Below are 22,825 nucleotides of genomic sequence, written 5' to 3'. Positions count from 1 at the left end.
TTGGATTATACACTGTACTTATTTATTTATTTATTTGTTTTTCCTATTCTCACGGTGCTACAGGACCGCTTCATGGGGCAGTTGGCGTGGCAACTTGTAGTCATCATGATGTCACATCCTGCTTCTGTAGCATCAAATAACTAACTAAAACAAAACTTACCAGAAAAATGGACACTTGAACATGCATCAGTATTATATTAACTACCTAAAATGAAACAAATCATCCTTGAAAAATAATTAATTGACATGTACTGTAGTGTCTTAGTTTGGCCCAAGTCCCATCCGCTAACATGGAGGAGGTGGAGCTTATGACCTATACTGCAGCCAGCCACCAGGGGGAGCTCTACTTGCTTTGGCTTCAATTTTTAGGAGCTGTTCCGTCTCCATCTTTATACAGTCTATATCCGAAACCACAGACTGTATAAAGATCACAAAGCAAAGATTACAGAAAACGGCCAGCTAAATCGTTGAGATGAAATAACTCCACATATCAGCAGGGGGCAATAGACTGCATTTGTCTTTCAAAAACAGAAAACTAGAAGAGCTAGCAGGAAAGCTAGGAAGAGCAACAAGCCCTCGTATAGAACTACGCCTACAGAAGAGAATTGACAGTACAACAGTGCATAGCCCATTCGTTGTGTTTGTGGTTCTGAGTTATCAACTGCTACCACCATGGCCAGATTAACTACCTAACGGAAGGTGGAGAGGAAGTTGCTGCTTTCAGCTCCCCTCCCTCTTCACATTACAGTTTTATTATGTGTCATTTTGGACTATTTACTTAAATTTCATACAAATTTTAGACTTATTCATTCTAAAAAAAAAAAATAGTGTGAAATGCAGATCTCCTATGGTAGAGATTTTCAGGACATTTCCTAGACACAGAGAAGGGACACACAATGGAGGATCTGACATCAGTGATACCGTACTTCAGTGGTACAAATTTCGGAAGCCTGAATCTGGAGCCCCTGCCTGGTTTTCCTGGCTTGTTATTTAGCCTCGGCTCCCAAAGTACTGAGCTGTGTTCATTCAACATGATTTAATTAATATATAATTGAAAACTTCTGATCAGCTGCAGTGCCTTAGGCAGCGTCTAAATGTCATCCTCAAAACATGCTGCTTATTTTCTCTTGCTACCTTTACTGCAATGTTATGTTAAGAAAATAAGATCCTCAGTATGTTTTTAGTGTCACAGAACTGAAAAATTCGGAAACTGCGAGCCAGCAAATTATTGAGAAGGGAACAAAGTGCAGGAATGCAAGGTTTTTATAAATGGTCGTACTGATGGATCTGTGTTTTTGCCCATGTCAAACACAGCCAGCACTGAATGGGCCTCCTCATGACCCTCTGGCCTCGGTTCCACACTCAGGCCGCTCAGGAAGGCCTGTGGCTTGGAGGCTTTAAACCACAACGACCTTCTCACTCCATTCAATTCATTTTTGGACTATTTTTTTTTTTATTATTTCGAAATGAGACACTGGATAAATTACGTTGACTATGAAGGGCCCCCTTGTTCGCTAAGAATAATAAAGAAAGGATACCCTGGTGGAGAACTTAGCGGTAATTTTGCCCATAAGTGTGTAAGAGTGTGTCTGGGCTCAGGAGTTGGCTGAGCGAGACAGAGCAGAGTGGAGAGAGCGAGAGAGAGAGAGCGGGGGAGAGCCTGTCTCATTTCCTCCATGATGGATGAGCCTATTAGCTGTCTAGTGTTAGCGCAGGTTTAACCTTACAGCTTGTCTGCCGTTGCCTCGTGGCACACTACATGGGTGATTCCACCTAGGAACTGCCAGGGATGAGATCAAGTTTGGAAAATGTTTAAATCAAACTCAGCTCCTGCACACTGTCAACAATTATGCTATATTGAATATCTACATTTCACTCATCAGGCATTCACATGACAGGCCTTTATGTTCTGTTTAAACATGCCCAAAAAAGAGCAACAATCACCTTGAACCAAGGACATAAAGTAAATAATATAAAGTATTATTACGGCTATTGACTGTGTTCATGTTTGGTGTGTATTATCGGTAATCCACCTCAACAAGACTTTGGTAATGTGGAAATTAATTTTCATTTCTCATATGAAATGACGTCTTGTAATCCTCGCTTGCAAATCCTTTACTGGCATATGATCATAATTTTATCCGTAATACTTTGAGGGCTTAATCAGTAACAGTGACTGAGATCTGTCATTCTGATCTGCTGATGAAGTGTTATGGTTGAAATCCTCAGTAGTGCACTAGTTAGTGAGTTCACTGCAGATTCATGTAAGTGTGTAGATACCTACATCATCTTTTGAGCAAAAAGAATAATTGATTCCAATCAAAACATTTGACACTGACTGCAGAAACTGTTAGATCATCTGTTCTGTAATGATAAATAAAATCCAAACTGAAAAAGAAATGAAAGTCAGACCAAGCTATTATTTTGAAAACCGTAAAAGGTCTTGCAAGCAGTAAAGCGCATTCACCCAGGATGCAGATAGGGAAAAAGAAAACAAACTGATAAGAACAAACAGAGGAAGGATAGTCCTCCAGCAAACAAAAAGAAAGCAAGTAAAAAAAACACAGCACAGCGCATTAGCACAGCAGGTCAGTAAGTCTTGGGGCACATTCCCGTGCACATTGTGGCAAATGCACAAATGCCAACACCCCTCCTCACACACGCACCCACACACACACACACACACACACAGCTCTCAACACTAACACATACATACACCCCTCTGATGTGGACTGAGTCCACCTGATTCCCTCATCCATCCACAGGTTATAAATAGGACTTGTTTGACGAGCCAGTGCTGAGGCTTACAGGGTGGGCAGATGGGGTGGGGGTGGAGAGGGGTGGGGTCAAAGATAGTTGATATCCCTGTGTCCTCTAACCCCCCCCCCCCCCCCCCCCCCAGTACTTTCTCTCACATACAAGTATGCCTTCGCTTTCTTTCTTTCTTTCTTACTCTCTCTCTCTCTCTCTCTCTCTCTGTCGGCCCACCATGTGTCCTCCCTCACTCACTCTCTGTAACATGTGTCACTCGCACTCTCTCTGGCATGTGCTTCATCTACTGCTACTCTCTCTCTCTCTCTCTCTCTCTCTCTCTCTCTCTCGCTCTCTTTCTCTCTCCCCCAGCTGACAGCATGTAATTGAAATGGTCAAACACATGAAAACGTGACAAATGGCGAGTGGTATTTGTGCTTCATCATCATCATTGCACAGTGTGTCTCTCTTGCTCGCTCTTCAGCTGGAGCTCAGTTGACAGCTTGCAACTGAACTACTCGGGCCTTTGGCAAATGGTGGGTGACTGAGAGCAGATTTATGCTTCATCATCATAATTATAATGGACCCCCAAAATCTCTCCTCGCCCCCTGAATGTGTCTACGCACTTGGCTGGGCAACGGAATGAGTCAACATGTGTTAAAACATGAATTATGAGTCTTTGACCTGCACATGTTGTATTTCCCAACTCCCTGAGAAACGGGATAACAAGATTAAAGACAATCAACTAGTTTAAATGAGAGTGGAGAGCAATAAATAGATTTTAAACCCATCTTAAACGGGAGCATAATTTATGCTTATGTTGTGTGATCACTGCTGAAGCACGTCTAAACAACCAAACTTCCTGGTGCCATGCTGGAGGAAGAAGAACACTGAGATAGGACAGTGATCAGGATAAGAAGAGAGGCTCCCTGCTGAGCTATGGACCTGGGTTAGATCACCAGCAGTGAGCCCTGACATTTGTCACTATGCACTGATAAAAGGTGTTTGTTTGGGCCATTTGGTGTCAACCAGATCAAGTGTCTTTAACATTTTGAGTCATAAGTACCAATACCTTTTAAAATCAATATATCGGCTATTCTTGCATCCAATCAATGTTTTTACACTCTCACTTCTCACTCTTCACTCCTCATTAGTTTTTACTGTTAGAAAGACACAGGTGAGCTGTGGAGCCATGTTTTGATCTTTGTGCTAAGTTAGGAGCATGTGTAGTTCAGTTCTCCGAGTGACTGTTCAGAAAGCTTGAAGTTTATAACTTTTGTTCTGTTTGGGGTGATTGAAAATTGAACTTCCAACACTGTTTGAGAAAATGGTCAGCATCGGCCAGGGGTAACAAACTGAGAGGTTTCCCTTTTCATTCCTGTTCACACTACATTTAAAAAAGCATTGGTGTTTTCAATGGAATCCAACGATATCAAGCTACAAAGACACTCAACCAATCATGTGTGTTTGTTTCAGCTCTTCATTTTAAAACCAAAACTGACATAATTTACTCGTTCCACACGCGATCCGTATGCTCCGCATGTGCTGGACTAAGCGTGTAGGAGGAGACTATGTTGTAAAATAAATGTGCTATGTGTCTGTGAAAGTTCTCAGTCATCCAGGCCATAAACTTACCTGTCACCCCTTGATGGAGTATACATTTTCTTGTAATAGATCATACCTCTAAATATTACATATAGTCGCTAAATCAAGGCACTCTACTGCAACACCATAGTTTGATCAGATTACTATTCTCAAGGTGAAGAGTTAACATTCAGACTTTTTCCATTTATGAACAGCATGTTAGACCAAATTAAAAAACACTTTCTCATTATTACTAGGTTATAATATTTGCCAACTGATGCAAACCTTAATGATGACATAATTTTAGCCTTTATTGTGTAAAGGTGAGGCAGAGATTTTGGTTGTTGTTCTTTTTATGCCAAGTTAACAGTATACATGTTTAACACTCCCTTTCCCTGTATTATTATATTGCGTAGAGTTTCTGACATGTTGCCTGTCACATGTTTATCACTGTCTAGTTATGTGCTGAAGTCTTTTTTTGACCCAAGTATCTGCTGAATCAGGATCCAAATAAAGGCAACTGGTTGAAGCATCGTTTTTATTTGACAGCAGAGCATAAGATGCTGCAGGCGGAGTTAAATCATACCGCCCTGCTGTTTTATTGTAGCTAACTCATGCTGATAATGATTTGATAACACGACACTAAAGACAATTACAGGCACAGGAATGCTGGCAGGAAATGCAGCGTCTGGAATATCAACAACTGCTCCTTCTTGCCAAATGCATAATCAAGTTGTTTTGGTATCTCCAGCTATCTAAAGCAGCCATCTTTCAGCTATCCTAAGCAGCTATCTTATGTCTCTGTCCTCTCCGACATCAGTCAGGGACAGAACATTGAGCGGCAGACAACACTGGATACACTGATAGTGCAGGGGTCTTGTTTTCCCATGTGCGTTGCCAGGATGGGATGTATAAATAGGCACCAAGCTGTTTGTGTGTGAGTGCAGGCTTAAGCTATGTGACTATAGCTTGATAGGGGCCGTACGTGGCTGCGAGGCCGCGGCTGGGTCGGAGCTATGGTGGGTCAGGAGTGTCGGTGTCTTCTTATGTCCTGAGATCTGAGAGGCCTCTCCCAGGAGGTGGTGACGGGCGGCAGAAGGGCACGGATTCAGAGTATTTTGGTGTTAATTGAGCTTATTGGTCCGCTATTCACAGCCTTGACATGTGATTGATTTAAAGGGTAGTGTGAGGCCGCGACAGAGCTGACCTCTACGGTGGCGGCTCCTTAGATATGTCCTCAGGACTGCACAGCTGTGAGGAATAATCCTCTCCCTTCCTTTTTTTTCAAAGAAGAGCGAGCAATCCACCCTCCTTCTGTGTTTTATTAGTTTTCCGACAGTACCGAGGAGGCAGAGGAGAAGGGAAAGAGAGGAGGGAGAAATGTGAGGTCCTGGCAGGGGGCCGGGACTTGAACCTGAGCACTTTGGAGGCTTTTCCACACTGGTGCACAAGTTCTGCCAACATGTAGCACAACCAGCTTACAATAATACGATTCTATAACTACAATATTAGTCTTATTCTATTTATTCTTTTTTTTTAATCTGAATTCCTTAAAACAGCAATGCAACAACGTTTTCCTTTTCTCTTGGTTACGTACAAGAATTCTAAACACTAAAGGAATAGACTTTGTGGGACTACGCTTACTCGGTTTGTCCACTAGCATTCTCCTGTTTGTACAGTAAATATGTAGCTATATCCAGCAGGTAGTTGAAACAGGGACACGGCAAGTCTGACTCTCTCCAAAAGGTAAATAATGACACCGTATTTATCCTTGGTCTCACCCCAGAAGTCTTTTTTGGTGTTTTTCCTTTTCTCCATTCGCCTTGATTTCTTTGCTTTACCCTGTGCTTGCCCCAACACACCCACATTGAATTGTTGCATCCGGTTGCAGGTCAGATCATCTTTTAAACAGCCCCCATCACCACAGCACCTTCTTTTGTGTCTGAGAAGCTACTTCCTTTCGAAAGACGGTCTTATCAACCATCTGTCCCCTGTGATTTTGGAAGTCTCTACTGTAATGTTTGAGAAGAAGATAAAAAGATGTGTAGTATGGCGTATGCAAGTAAATTATTGACTGGATAAGGAAATAAATGAGGAAATCAGATGAGGGCGTGCCTGAGAACGAAACAAAATAAAATGTATATTGTTGCCCTTGCTAATAAATAAATACAGGACCAAACAATACATAATACCTGACTTAGTCTATCTTCATCTCAGTATAATATTGCCCAAAAGTAATTCCCGTATCTCCAAAGTGTAATTATTGGAATGATTTCTCCCTTTCTCTCCATATAATCTAAAGTCCAACATGACAGATGATCTACTGAGACTATTTAAAGCTCATATAAGAAATACATGTTCTATTTTGCACTCTTTAAGTGCAGTTTCTAAAGCTGATTGACAGGCTTTGACAAAATAAACAGCAACTGCGAGTGTTATTTCAAGTCAGATATGCTACTTGTTCCTTTAACCTTGCCCACTCCGCCACCCCTCAGTCCATTTTTAGTCTTTCCATGCCGGTCTGGCTGTCAGCCTAAAGTCGGTCACTAGCTGCACTCCGACCCATAGTGAAATACAATCATTCCCGGCTCTTACCAGCGCAGGATGCTTTTGGACTATTCAGATTCAAGGAAGGAATAATATAACATCTTCTCCAGTTATACAACCTTGGCAAACAGACACCGTCCCTCCTCCCGTCCTCCCGCAGAAATTTGAACAATTTAAATAACATAATATCATTGTTTGGGCTCACCTCCCCTAAAACCTTTATCTTGAAATATGTCTAAATCCTCTGACCTTACTTTCCCTCTGTGCAAAGCCTCAGCCATTAAAAACACCCCCCACCCCTCTCCTCTACGACTGTATGACCGTGCACTAGTACTGCTTCCAACTGCATTGCTCCCCAAGGACATCCCAGAGTGGACGTGTGTGTGCCCAGAAACTTCAGCCTTTAAAAACAAAGCCGAGACATTTAACTGTTTGCAAAGTGAGCCACACAGTGCTAGCTTTCCTGTGCAAACACACATACTGCATGCAGACGTACATAAATACACCATCAGTTTTTTTCATGTGTTAGACACAGTGAAGGGAGTGAAGACTATAATCCATCTATGTTGAACTCTCTTTATTCTGACCTCTTTTATTTCTCTCAGCTAATGCAAACTGTTGATGTTTTCACAAATCCCTTTCAAACCAACACTTATTTTAGAATATCTCTTAAAAAAATCGCTCTTGCTGGCTCTTCACATTCAGAACACATTCACAGAGAGAGCTCTCATGATCTCTCAAGTATGGATAAACATCCTGTAGATGAACCATAGTGAGAAAAGAATGAGAAGTTCTTTACAAAATCTTGTGTTTTCCCCCAATTAGGACATTGTTTCAACATGTTTTCATCATCAGAGCTGCTGTTTGTATCTATTTTTGTATTTGTCCTTTTTTTTGTTGATTATTCAGCTGCAGAACTGAAACCCAAAGAGTGTCTTTCCCACAGGAGCCATTTTGAACTTGTATCGCAGTGGGATAGTTCAGAGTTCAGAGCAAGGCCAGCTGTTCTCTACCAACTGTTTAACCATTATTTCAAGGGCATATTATAAAACATTATCTTCTTAGATCATGTTTCTTATGTTTGCATCCATGTAAACGTTGCACTTCATTAGTTTTCTTATGTAAATCTATACAAATCATGAATGAAGAGATGAAATTAAGAGAAACGGTTAAATGCAGATTTTGCAAGCATAGTTGCACATGCAATCAAGATGTGTTTTGTTTTCATGTAATATACTACATGTGGGGCATTTTATCAAATCCTAGTGGCACCACTTTGAAGACAACTAGTTGTAGAAATATTTCAGACTGGTGGCTTCGTTTCAAAAGATTAAATAGAGTGACAGATCTTTTGTCTTTTTTTGATTTCCAAATGTATGTTTCCCTGTGGATTCATTGAGTGTCATTGCAGCAACTGCTATGGGTGCAGCAGCAGTGGCAGGTTGGGTTACTTGAGGGTGATTTTAAAACAAGGCGACAGATCAAATGTCTAAGCCAAATTTTGACAAATATTGACAAAGTCCATTTGAACCCCTTGTGTTATTCATGTCCTTGAAAAAGGAAAGTTTCTCAAATAAGGTTTCAGTAATGGTGGGATATATAGATATTTAATTGTGCAAAATATTGATATTCCCAATGGCCTTATTCTTTCATTATGCCTGTGCATTTTCTACATTAAGTTAGAAACTTAACATGTAGCCTCTGTGACTTCTAGATACCAAGCAGTGGTGTTTTCCCAACTTACTACTCCCCATGTCATATGCTGCCTCAAATGGATCTTGTGAGCTTGTGGTTACGACACAAAAGATGTGCTCACAAAATGCTTGGCGTTCACGTGGTAACACTGACCGTAAGTCACGAGAACAACGCTGCTAAGCATCTGCTGGAGTCGCCAGCCATGGAGTTTGCAAGCTTACAAACAGGTTACTCAATGCAGGAAATCTAAAGGCTAATGAAAAGATGAGGTGGTTGCGATTTTTCATGCATACTGCAAACCCACAAAGGAACATGTGTACAAATATGTCAAATTACCATTTATCTTCTCTGCAAACAGGTCACAACTTGTGAACTCTCACTTTGCTAAGAATTTCCAGTTATGAGGTTGTGAATAGCTCAGGAGGGGGCCGTTCATATGGACTGTTCTTGTGAACACTGTAAACATGACCCCCATTTGATGGTAGCAATAATACTAGGTGGCTAACCAGAGGAATGGGGGACAGGTGTGCAGACAGGTGACTTTGAGGTGACTGGGAAAGAGAAAGAAAAGCTGAAAGAATTTGTTGTGCATTGCAGGAGTGAAATTTATGCTTATGTTCATCTACTGCTACTCAAGGAAATTAGAACTTGGGTTACAGCGTTAGAAAAAAAAATTTAATAATCAGCTACATGTTGTCACAGCTCAAGGTAGAGACTAGAGAGAAGGGTTATCTCAAATTTGCAATGTAGCGACTTCAACATAGTACCCAAACTTAAACATGTCAAGGCTTCTACCTAAACTTAACCAGTGTTAATCTCATGTCTGAACCCAACCTTTCAGCCTGGCAAGCCAGTCACATACTACTCATAACATGGGTGGAGTCATAATGATGTGACCTGCTCGTGTACTTCGGGGAAGGCCCCCCCTTATTCTAAACAAGGGACAGCAGAAAATATATCCTATTTATATGAACCCTCATCTGGCAACTTGTCCAAACCCTTTTTAGCAGCCACTGTCCTTGAAAAGGAGTCGCTGCTAAAACGCTGCATGTAGCCAGCTGGTAGCTAAGACAGAAAATGTCTTGATTCAGCCAGTAGCCCAGTTTTTCCATGATCAATGTTTGGTTTACATGAATTCCACACGTATGTGTTGAACGCTTGTTTTATAAATACTGACAGTGTGGGATGGATGTTAAGTTGAAAACAGCTGCAGGAAACTGTCGTGAGTGTGTAGCAGTCCTATAATGTGTTTATATTATAGAGTATATACTGTGGCTTGACTCAGGACGGTTTCCTGAAAAAAGAAACAATAGATGCTGCTTTAAACTGATATTTTAAGATCAAATAGACAGTATATCACCAAGTGCTTTGTATGTACGCTAACCAGCCACATTAACATTAAAACCACCAACCAGTGAAGTAAATAACACTAATGATCTCATTACAATGTAATGCTCCTGCTGGAACACTGAGATTTATATGGACGTTACTTTGAGAGCTACCACCACCTGAACATTGTTGCAGACCAAGCACACCCCCATGCCAACAGCAGTGTTTTTTTTCCTTGCATCCTGGTACCACAAGTGTCCCAGCGTGAAAAAATACGATTCATCAGACCAGACCACCTTCACTACTGCTCTGTAGTCCAGTTCTAATATTAATGTGTGCATATGGGTGCTGCAGGTCTGCAGCTAAGCAACCCCGTAGCAAGAAACTGTGATGCACTGTTTCTGACACCTTTCTATTAGAACCTGCATAAACTTTTTCAGCAATTTGAGCTCATCGGTTGGCTCGGACCACATGGGCCAGCCTTCACTCCCCATGTGCATCAATGAGCCTTGGCTGCCAGTGATCCTGTCCCCAGTTCACCACTGTTCCTGCAGACTGGGAACACCTCACAAGAGCTGCTGTTTTGGAGACTCTCTGACCCATCAACTTTGAAGACTGAATGTTCACTAGCTGCCTTATATACCTCTGATAATCAGTATTATTGATTTATCCGGCAACTGTGGCCAGGTGGACATAATGTTATGGCTGATTAACATATTTAACACCAAAGAATTAGTATATAAATCGCCACACCTTGGATGCATTTAATCCACAAATGCATTTCAAAAGAACTGAAACCTCCTGACTGTGAAACATCTAAATTATCTGCTTGTTTAATTCCAGTACTGCTGATATTTTGAGAATATGGCCGCAGCGTCATTCTTGCTACCTGTAAAGGACATTATCTCATTTCAAAACAGTGGAGGATGAGGAACACAGATGGACCGAGGTGATGAATCAGGCCCATTCTCTAAGTCACCTAATAGCAGTACATAAAATTGCGTAACAGCAAATCTGAGACGTCTTGTGCTGTAACCATTTCAAACTGAGGATCTGGAAAGAAGTGAATGCCGTTGCTTAAACAGACATCATAACCCAGCAGCTGTGATTAGAAAAACTCTTTCCCGTGTCTCGCGTGTCTGTTAACTCGTCTAGTGCTGCACAAATTACAGATTATCACGACACAATATGAACAAAGAGGTAATTACATGACCCAAGCCTTAACAATTCACCATTATACTCCCCGTCAAAGGCAATACACCGCTCCAGATGTATTGCTTTATGTGTGAGGTGTCTCTTATTACACCCATAACAATCTCAGACAGCCTGTGTCTCTGGGATGGTAATGTCATGCCGGGCTGTGGCAAGGCTCTCCCATTGTTCTCCACGGGATGTTTATAGCTTTGTGCCTGATATATGATAACCAATAAGTAAGAAGTAGTAATTACAAGGCCCACACTCCGCCGAATTGCCTGATGAATGCGTGAAATAAAAGATGGGGGGTTCTTTGTGGAGGCTAGTTATTACAAAGATGAACAGAGACCTGACATACGGCAGTATTATAAGCAGGAGAGCACTGGCAAGGGGGGAAATAAATAGCATATATCAATTTCCTCCACCAAATAGCAAAGTAAATAGCAATGACCTTTTTAAAACAAATCAGCTGCAAGCCAGAAAATGTCCAAATCAAAATACTGCACATAGCCCTAGTCTTTCTCCATTCTCTATTCAGGTCAAAAAGGAAAACACAATTAGGTGAAATAAAAACACACTAAGAAAGCACAATGGTATCCTATTGTAGTGTTCAGGACACACAGCAGCAGTGGTTAGACCTTGTGGCTCCTAAACTAATCAGCAGCACAGTGCCATTTATTCTGTTATGGATGTCGCCCCAGGAATACAAAGGAGAATTTAGAGTTAATTTGAAAATCATCCCAGTAAGTGGTATTTCAATCTTATTTTTCTGCCAAAAGTTAGATGAGATGCTCCATAGCACTCTGCAATTATTAAGTTACAACATTCGGCAGAAGGTTAGATTTGTCCACTAATATTCAATATGTACCTGTATCTCAGTTTTACTTCTTTCACTGGCTCCCTTGTTATGTGGAGAAGTCAACACGTGCATGCAAAGGTTGACAGATTTCAGTCATGCAGACCACTTTTGGACCCATGGAGTCACATAAGACATCACATACTGTAGTTCTAAGAACTTGTTTAATTGTTTGACATTCTTGGGGTCCTACTTAAGGGTAGGTACTTTCCCGGTGTAAGGGGAAGTGTACGGTGTTTGGTCAAACACATGAATGCAGCAACACCAACTGCTGTTAAAAAGGCAAATGGTAAACAAAGGCAAAATGTTAGCTGCTATCTTTAAAAGAAAAAATTTAACAATACATGGAGAAACAAACCAAATGTCTAGTTTAAATCTAGACTCTATGAATTTGTGTGAAGCTGTTGCAGAACTGTGTGGTTCATAAGAGGCTACAGACACAAAAATCATGAACCTTTGTACAGTGAAGCTATCTGTTCTTGTTTCTAAATTTCGTACCACATTTAGCAAAATCCAGCTACTAGTTCCTAAGGGCTGTGATCCATCAAGCTGACAGTTGGCTGTTTGCTGGCCCAATGGTGAGTGTCTTGTTCTTTTTTTGGGAGTGTCTCCCATTGCACTACTTAGACCCATGTCGATGGGTTATCAGCCCATTCATCAGTTCACTTACTCACATTCAAATACAGAATCCTAGACAGAATAAAATGTAGACCAACTGATCAGCATAATTCAAGAAAGGCCAGCTCTGTACTAGCCTCTTAGCATCCCAGCTAATAGTTTATTTCCTCTCACCTAGGGGCAGAACTTAAGCGCCCAGCTGGTCATTAGCTGTAATGTTTGCAGTGTGTTCAAGTGCAGCTTCTTCCCATATCTTGTTTGTTTCATCCATACAAAAAAGCAAAGTGTAAAAACAACACAACAAAAAAACTATCTGGAGCTATATTACCGTATTCCCTCAGTTTCCTGTCTATGTGCTAAGCTAACTAGCTACATGCAGTTTTACTGTACATTTCTCCACATGCAAATGGTATCAGTATCATTTAACTAGACAGAAAGCACATTTTCCAAAACAATTTCTTTAGAAACAAATAAAATACAATACAACAAAAAAATACAAAATAAATCCACTCCTGACTGATACAGAATGAGGGTCAGTTAACCGTAATCCAGACCGCTTCAAGAGTCAAACCTTGCTCCACCTTAAGAAGCTTTGTGACTTGGATACTAATGCATCCAGATATGTGATGCTTACTTTGGAGAGAAATATCTTTCTGATAATAATCTGAGGCCTTCTAAGGGCACACACAGGCTTCTCCAGCTGGCCCTCTCCAATGACCCTTTGTCTTTGAAGTGAGAACTTAAAAACTTCTAGTGGAGAGGCTGCTGAGTAGTAATGGAACTTCAGTCAAAGCATTTCTGTTTGATTCACCAAAAGCCCCAGCGCTGACGTAAAATAAGATATCATCTCCGAGGCTGGAATGTAATTCCTCCCCCGCTCTCAATCGTGCTTAATTTGAAGCTGGAGGGGTTTTTTTTCTACCTGAAGCCAGATCTGATAAAGCTGCCTTCATACTGCCTTCACTAGCACAATTTGTCATGTAGAAAGCGTAAGAGGAGACATCTTGCCATAAAGCACAGGTTAATTAGGTCTGATAATGAAAAGTGCAGCATTTACGCTGTAGTATTTTCACACCTCATTGGACAAGTTGAAAATATTTGGGAATACAGTTATCTTCTTGGAATCACCGTTTAGAGAAATCTTTCCTTCTTGCTGATAGAGTGCTGATGTCACTCCCACAGCTTTAGCTAATTTGGAAGATATAGCCAGTAGCTGGTTAGCTTAGTTTAGCAGAAGACTGGAACTGGAACTCTTTAACATTGATTTTTACACTTCAAAGCTGTCTGGAAAAACCTTTGAACTTAAACAATCAAGAGCATCTCTGGAGAAACTTGTTTTTATACTTCTATCAATCAAGATATGCTAATATATAAAAAAACGTTTAGACAGAGTTATGCTAGCTGAGCAAAGCTAACCAGGTACAAGCTCTAGTTTTATAGCAGTTTGAGTAATTCATTTTCTTTGATGTTGGTAGGTTTCCTCACATGAAATGTTTGTTTCCTGTCCTCCCGCAGCATTATAAGTTCAGGTCTTTGACTTGGCCATGCTAAAACATTCATTCTGTTCTTTTTGAACAACTTGTGTTCTTTGGCTTGTTAATTTGCTGCATTACGTAGTTTCTCTCAAGATTAAGCCCACAGACAGATGTCCTGACATTTTCTTTAAGAATTCACTGGTATAATTTGATATTCACTGGTCAATCAATGATGGCAAGCTGTACTGGCCCAGATATGGCAAAATAGGCCCAAACAAGGACATTACCTCCCCCATGGTTCACGGACAGGATGAGGTTCTGATGCTGCAATGCAGTGTAATGCAGTCTTTTTGGAGAGCAGTAGCTTGGTCCCTTCCACTCTGCCATGTACACCATGGTTGTTCAGCGTTCTCCTGATGGTGGATTCATGAACATTAACATTAGCTAATAGCTAAGAGGTCTTTAGTTGCTTACGAGTTACCCTGGGTTCCTTTGTGACCTCTTTGACTATTATGCATCTTGCTTTTGGAGTGATCTTTGCTGGTTGACCACTCCTGTGGAGGGTAACAATCGTCTTAAACATCCTCTGTTTGTTCACAATCTGTCTGAGTCTCATTACATGTAATGAGACCTGAGTCTCATTACATTTATTGGAAATACTTGAAGATTAGATTAACTGATTAGAGGGGGTTTAGAACAGAAGTTAACTTGTAATTCTAGAGGTGCACTTACTTTTGCATGTATTATTGGCGAATTTTCCTGAATAAAAAAATAAATAAAAAAGCATAATATTTCTGTTTCCTTTGTCTGATTGGGTTCTCTTTGTCTACAGTCAGGAATCCACTGAAGTTTTTAGTCATTTTTATGCAGAAATGTAGAAAATCCTTTGGGGTATAAATACTTTGTAGCAGCACTATATGTTCCCAAGCTATATCCAGTACATAACGGGAGCCTGAAAACATGTTCCCCAGCTTTGTATTGATTTGATGTGACAAGGACGAATGGGGGAACCAGTCAAAGCGATTCTCTGTTACCTAGTATCACTATATGGCTATATATGGTCAGTGTAATAGGTTTAAGATCATGGCTCAAACCCAGGTATTTGAGATGAGTTTTATCCATATACACTCATTTGTCAGTTCATTAGGTATTCAAATCAAAATTAATTAATTCTAACATAACAGTCCTGCACTGAATCTTATCTTTGTGAAGGTTCTGTATTCAGCATTTGTTTCAAATGACTGAGAGAGAGCTGTTGATTCAACTGTGTTTTCATTTTAGAGCCTGTGGTTTATAGTACTACTGAATTATATATATATATGTTTCTATTATTGCGACACCCAGTTATAGTCAGTGGGCTAGGCTAAATAACAGAAACACTTTAGTGTTTAATTCAATCCTGTTTAACAGCATCACAAACTACATCCTCCAAAATGATTGTCCAGTTGAATGATCACCTTTCTTGTGGGGTTTCAACATAAACTGAACATACAACAGTCATGAGGCTAAGACGTAGTGCCAGACTGTTATATTAGAATGCATTAGTTTTCACTAATGTACCTAATGTTTTGACATAAGTGTATGTCTGTTATTAATCTTATGTCGTGTATTCATATACTCAGAGGTGGATTTAGGTATGGGGGACGTGGGCAGTCGGCCAGGGCAGCATATTATTTTTCCAAGTGGCTGTGACATATTGTCATATTGTCCGAAGTTTTCCCAGGGCACAAAACAGGCTAGAACTGTCTCTGCATATAATCAGGCGATTTAAAGCCTTAATCACATAAAAAATTAAACAAAGTGATATGAAATATTATACTCCTTAAGGGTTCAAATTTGATCCAAAAACACAAATTAAGAGGGCTAATTCATGTAAACAGAATATTGAAATGGGGAATGCCCGAGAGCCCGCGAAGATATGCTCCCAGTGAAATGTTAGATCTAAAGAAGAACTTAACTCCAGATTTTATAAGTTTTAAGCAAATGAAACATGTTGATTAGTAATTTTTCACAGTGCTAGTTCCCGATTTTATCTTCAAGTAGAGTTGTTTCCTTTTGTTTTTCATCTTTATGCTAGGCTAAGCTACTGACCGTTGTTGCTATATTTAAAGACGCATACAAAGGCAGTCTTCTCATGTAACAGTATGCAAGAGAGCAAATAAGCACATTTTCAAGATTTCAATTCCATATGCAAGTCATTCACGGGCCAGTCAGACAAATGCAAAACTTCCTTCAGCAGACAGACTTTTAACACAGGGACTAATAGAGACAGTATGCAGTTGACAACCAATTCAGTCCTGCAGGGCGAGAGGCCAAAATCCTTGAGTTCCACCCCTGTTTGAGAAAAGATCAAATGCTCAGCGCAACAGCTGTGGAGCTGCAGGCTCTTCCCATTCAGCCACTAGATGGAAACAATAGCCTGTGCTGCACAATCACAGTTGAATTCATTTGCTGCATGTTATCCCTGATTCTGTACACTTCATCTTGTTCGTGGATTTTGAGTATGCATGTGTTTTAAGAGCAACCATCCTTCAACTAGTCAATTGCTTGCCCCTTTTGAAGGATCTTTTAGCAAAGCCAGTGAAATCCCCACCAGCTGCAGGACTGCTTTGTTTTTCGGGAACTGACCTGCAGGCCTCAATAAAGTTTCACATTATATTGCACGAAAACATTAGCAGCAATGGTGACAGAGTAATTTGGAGTCAGCAACAGTGAAGCACCGCTGGGACTATCATTTTACTAGAGTGGGTTATTTTCCTCAACCACACAGGAGAAAAATAAACTCCTCAGTGTTTGACTCTGAGCATTAGTGGCAGATTTCTTATTAGGGAATCAGAGGGGAACGTTGCTGCCTCACCTTTTTAATCGTTGTGTCGTTCTTGTAATTACTTAATAAAGGATAATAATCAATTTCAGCTCCATTTAATGGATGTTATTATGATGACTCATTATGTTGAGACCTGACTGTGGGGTTTGATCCTGACGCTGCCACCCATCAGTCGGGTAAAATGTGGACTGAAGTAATGTTCGCCTAACTTCTTCAGAGCTTTTCCATTATGTATTTCTTTACACTTGTATTTATAAATGGATACAATGTACCTTTACATCACTGATTTGACAGCTGTGGCTATATAGCAGATTATTTTTCCATAATAAACCATACAAGTTTGTTATTCAGTTAAATGGAGCACTATGAATGCTCTATTGTGGTATAGTTTTTCAACCATCTGAAGTTACTAGTTACTTCGCAAATTAAATACTCCTCAACCAACATACAAAAACATAAAATTCTGCTTAGATGTTAAAGTATCAGTAATAATAACTGAATGGTAACGATGACCAGGACACAGGACCTTCTTTTGTATAAGTATTTTTTCTAGTGATACTGCTGCTGCATTTTGCTGATTGTATTTCCATATTTTACCCAGTATCTCCAACAGGAACATAACAAAAGTGGGCAATACAACAAAAGGCTCCACGTTCTCTCTGAGGTGGTGACTGCTTGCAACCTACCAGCACCCTTTTCTCCCAGCTCCTACCTTTCTCTAGTATTAGATTTAGATTTAGTACTAGATCTCCTTACAAGGTGTACATTCTTAAATACATTTAGCATTCAATTAACCAACACCAAGATGAGGAGAGCGAGTAAGTTAGGGGTTAGACCCAGCGGCCCTCTGCATTTGGATGTAGCCCTGCAACTACTCTACCAAGAATAAGTTATACATTTTATGCATTCACACATTGTTGTTTTTCATCTTAATTTACTTAATGGTGTGATTAGTGGGTATATAAGATCACTGACTGCAAGACCTGCATTTAGAATGTTACTTAAATGATTTTTTGTGATCTTCAACTGCTTTCTTATTCTAGTGTGTGCATTTCTGTATATAGAAGTTAATGCAGTGCAGTAAAAAAATGTATTATTTTGTGAAATACAAAGCGCAACGGCTCATCTGTCCATGAGAAGAATAAATGTTAGCTTCCACCACTAAAGCAGCATTTTTTAACACTGAAGCTCATCTTGCTGATAAAACCTTTATATGTTATTTATTTTTACCTTATATAGTTATTATTTTTTTCTTATCTCTATCATAACTGCGTGAAGTTCATCTGAAAAAGAGTATTCACATTGTTCATTGCTGCTTTTAGTGTCATTATTGACATCATTTTACTAATAAAACCTTTGACTTTATGAATGATTTCTTTCATGACTGAAAAGGGAATATTTAACACTTGCTGCTTTTATTGAACTGCAGTGTATCGTTCAAATGCTATGTAAACTTAATTTTGCTGATAAAACCTGTGCATTTTCTACATTCCTGATACTTTTGTATTCGTTTTACTTAATTTCTTGTATGATTGCAGAAATATTACCTGTAAAGGAGTATTAATACTGTGGCATTCATGATTTTACTGAAGAAATACTAACTAAGCTACACTTAATGAGAACATTAATTTAATTTGTGAAGGAGTATCTAACATTGTTTCCTTGCTGTGTGTGTGGAAGTAAAGCGTCTCAAAGGGCATTGTTGATTCTAAAAAATCATTTTCCTGACCATTTTTTAATTCATTTCTGTTATGACTGCTTGGCTTTTACCTGTCAAAGAGTGTTAACTTTGTTTCACTGCTGCTTTTATTGAAGTAAGACGTCTGAGAGTACTATTCCGGGCAGAGATGTCAGAGGTATTTGACCATCCTCCAGCATCTGTCTGATCATTTTCCTTGTGTGGTGCTCGGGTTGAAATGTGAGCGTCACGGAGCTCCGGCCCACCCCCCGCCTCCTCCTCCCCGTCTCTCCCCTGACTCAAGTCCCACTGAGCGGCTCACAAACTTCAGTGTCGAGCCTGAAAGCGGAGGACGAAGATCCGACAAATCAGCCACCCGAAGCCGCAGCAAACGCCGCAAACAGCCGCTTTTACACCCGATTTTGGCGCTTTGAGGATTTACGCTCAGCTCTCGGTGAATGATTTTTCATCTTTTTTGTTTTTTGAAGTTTCCTGCTGTCACGTTTTTGGTGTTGGACCTTTATCTCGACCGTCTGTGGGAGTGATCGTTTTAATTCACGGGCAAATAATTGAACAGTTTGCTTTTTCTGGAGTGGTTTTCTCACAGGAGCTGTAACGGGTACGGGCTTAATTTCGCTCCGATTCGACATGGGGAAATAACGGCGGTCTGTCTGTGTTCAACCCCGTGTGCTTTTTTTAAATTTTATTTTTCATGGTCGCTTTTGAAAGGCAGAGAAGCTCCGTTTTTTGTCTACAATAATGAGCATGGACGGTTGTCCGCTGAAGGTGGTGATCTTTCTGTGGTGTCTGCTGGTGATTTCTGGCTCCAGCTTTGAGATCGGCTCCTACGACCTGGAGCGAGGCAGACCGGCCAAGTGCGAGCCCATCGTGATCCCCATGTGCGAGGGGATCGGCTACAACCTGACCCGGATGCCCAACTTCATGGACCACGACGACCAGAAAGAGGCTGCCATCAAGCTGCAGGAGTTTGCCCCGCTTGTGGCATACGGCTGCGACGTGCACCTCCGCTTCTTCCTCTGCTCCCTCTACGCCCCCATGTGCACGGACAAAGTGTCGACCTCCATACCGGCCTGCAGACCCATGTGTGAGCAGGCCAGGGAGAGGTGTGCCCCCATCATGAAGACCTTCAGCTACACCTGGCCGGACTCGCTGGACTGCTCCAAGCTGCCCACCAGAAACGACCCCAATGCTCTGTGCATGGAGGCGCCCGAGAACGAAACCAGGACGGAGGGAAAGAAAGGCGAAGGCATGCTTCCGGTGCCCCCTCGCCCCAGGCCGCCGGGCGCCAGCGGCGGCCACTCTCCGGGCATCGTGGGCACCTGTGAGAACCCTGACAAGTTCCAGTTTGTGGAGAAGAGTCAGTCCTGTGCGCCACGCTGCTCCCCCGCTGTGGACGTCTTCTGGTCCAGACAGGACAAGGACTTTGCCTTCATTTGGATGACTGTCTGGTCCATCCTGTGCTTTGTCTCCACTGCCTTCACAGTCCTCACCTTCCTCCTGGAGCCTCACCGCTTCCAGTACCCCGAGCGCCCCATCATTTTCCTCTCCATGTGCTACAGCGTTTACTCTGTGGCCTTCATCATCCGCTCGGTGGCCGGGGCTGAGAACATCGCCTGCGACCGCGAGAACGGCGAGCTGTACATCATTCAGGAGGGGCTGGAGTCCACGGGCTGTACTATTGTTTTCCTCATCCTCTACTACTTTGGCATGGCTTCTTCTATCTGGTGGGTCATCCTCACCCTCACCTGGTTCCTGGCTGCAGGGAAGAAGTGGGGCCACGAGGCTATTGAAGCCCACAGCAACTACTTCCACATGGCTGCTTGGGGAATCCCTGCTCTCAAGACTATTATCATCCTCACAATGAGGAAGGTGGCTGGAGATGAGCTGACAGGGCTGTGCTATGTTGGGAGCATGGACCCGGGGGCGCTCACTGGGTTTGTACTCATCCCTCTGTCCTGCTACTTGGTTATCGGCACCTCCTTCATCCTCACGGGCTTCGTGGCTCTCTTCCACATCCGCAAAGTGATGAAGACAGAGGGCACCAACACAGAGAAGCTGGAGAAGCTCATGGTGAAAATCGGCATCTACTCCATCCTCTACACGGTGCCGGCCACCTGCGTCATAGTCTGCTACTTCTACGAGAGGCTCAACATGGACTACTGGAAGCTGAGGGGGCAGCAGATGAAGTGCGGCTCTTTTAACGGCCACAGCAGCGACTGCTCGCTGCAGGCGTCCGTACCCACGGTGGCCGTGTTCATGCTGAAGATCTTCATGTCGCTGGTGGTCGGCATCACCAGTGGCGTGTGGGTGTGGAGCTCTAAGACCCTGCAGACCTGGCAGGGCCTGTGCAGCAGGAAGCTGGCGGACAGGACTAGTAGTAGGAAACCCTGCAGCGGCGTCAGCTGCGGCAGCACACACTGCCACTACAAATCTCCTGCTGTGGTTCTGCACATGGCCAAGACTGACCTGCACTCAGACAACCCCACACACGTCTGAGAGGAAACGCACACACACACACACACACATATGCCCTGTGTAAGGAGCTGCTAAAAGACTTTATAAGAAGATGTTGAATTGAACTGTCAGTTACTTCTCTGCTGCTGCCATGGGACGCACAGGTACAGGCTTCACTAAGAGAAACTATCTATAAACAGTATTCAGTGCATAAAGGGAAATGTATCGTTACCCATATGTTCCTGTTCGTAGTGTTCTGTGCAGTAGACATGCCCAGTGTTGCAAATCAAAAACAAAAAGGACTGTTAATTGGGAGGAATATGGTAAATATTACTGTGTTCTCCTCCTTGAGAGTGGCATGAATGACTGTATAAATCTGTATAAATGTTTTATTTATTGTAAATATATTTAATTTAAAGTTCACCTTGGCTCTTACAGGATTTGTTGTTTAGATACGTTTATTAAAGGCTAAGGGAAAATAAAGTGCCTTTTATAAGAGTTCTGGTTCTGGCCTTTTGGAGGACAATAAATTTGTGGAATTCATGTTCAACCTGATCGCCTTGCTGTTGTTATTTTAATAATTATCTTACAGCGTTCTATAATGATTCACAGTTTCATCAGTCTTAGATTTAATAGAAACAAATGATTTGGGTTTTGTTTCCAATGATGCTCTGCAAAGCAGGACCCCCATCACATGTGTTGTCTTCCAAGTGCATGCTGCGTCCCAGGGGCGTCCCCAACAATAATCCTCAAAGAGAATCGCTGATGAATAGAGTGACAAACCGTGGCAAGTATTAATGTTTGCATCATCGGCTTAAAAATGCAGGAGGAGTTTGCGGAGGAATATATTTAATTAATGCCGTTTTAATCCTCGCACAGAACCCTCCTGTGTTGTTGTCCTCTTGCTGCTCCATTTGATCCTCATGCAAACACTCAGCACTTTGATCTGAGAGGACAAATCTGAGGTGGATTTCAGCCTTATTGCGTGGTTTCACTGACAGATTTAAGTTGAGCGCAAGCACTCAAAACTGCAGTTGCCCGTTGAGTAGATGGATTATTAACTTTGAAAATGTGTGTGGCTGTTGGGAGCTGTTTCTGTTATGAACATATGCAATTCCTCTACACAAGAGTTGTACCTTTTCTAAATTGCTGTGAGGTATAAATAATGGCTGATTCAGAGAAAAAGTATGCATAACATTATTTTCATTAAATAAATTCTCTCAGTTGGTTCTCACTGACTTTTCAGTAATAAAATCAATTTTATAACGCACACGAGCCACTGTGTCCTCAGACGGTCCATAAAAAAGTGAAAATAAATAGCTTTTACATGACAAGACTTTAACGGTTTAGGTGCCAGCCACACACAGCCGAAGTCATTTCAAAACCTAGTGTTTGACAGCAGATTGTTTATTATGTCTGTGTGTGATTGTGTGCTGTGTCACTGCCGCCACCAGCAGCAGCAACAGCAGCAGCACGTGGGAGTGATAGTTTGGAAAAAATTGTGATGACCAGGAGCTTGTTTTCATTACATTGCTGGAACGTCAGCGGAGTGAACCAGGCGTGTGCTCGCTGACATCTCCAGAGGTTAAAAGTTGTGTTTCATTTTTCCATCATTTTCATTCCAGCAGAGTTAAAGCACGGTTCGTGTAGTACAGCGTGCTCCGTGCATGCGTTAGTGTTCATTTACTAGTTTGAATCAAAAATGCATTATGTCTATGTTAATATTAACCACATTTCCAGTTGGGTCTGCGTGCAACGCCTGGGTTAACTTGAATTACTTATTTCTTTGTTCTCCC

At 41.6% G+C, this 22,825-nt stretch overlaps 1 protein-coding gene across 1 annotated transcript; it reads left to right on the top strand.

The window, feature by feature from the left end:
- Window positions 1–19,166: 19,166 nt before the first annotated feature.
- fzd9b (frizzled class receptor 9b) lies at window positions 19,167–21,560 on the top strand. Its single transcript, XM_084558425.1, has one exon. The coding sequence runs from the start codon at window positions 19,314–19,316 to the stop codon at window positions 21,069–21,071; it is 1,758 nt and encodes a 585-aa protein (XP_084414551.1). The 5' UTR covers window positions 19,167–19,313; the 3' UTR covers window positions 21,072–21,560.
- The last annotated feature ends 1,265 nt before the right edge of the window (window positions 21,561–22,825 follow it).

This window comes from Chelon labrosus (assembly GCF_963514085.1).
Source record: "Chelon labrosus genome assembly, chromosome: 13".
NCBI classification, from domain to species: Eukaryota; Metazoa; Chordata; class Actinopteri; order Mugiliformes; family Mugilidae; genus Chelon; species Chelon labrosus.
This window is presented reverse-complemented; position numbering and strand designations above follow the sequence as displayed.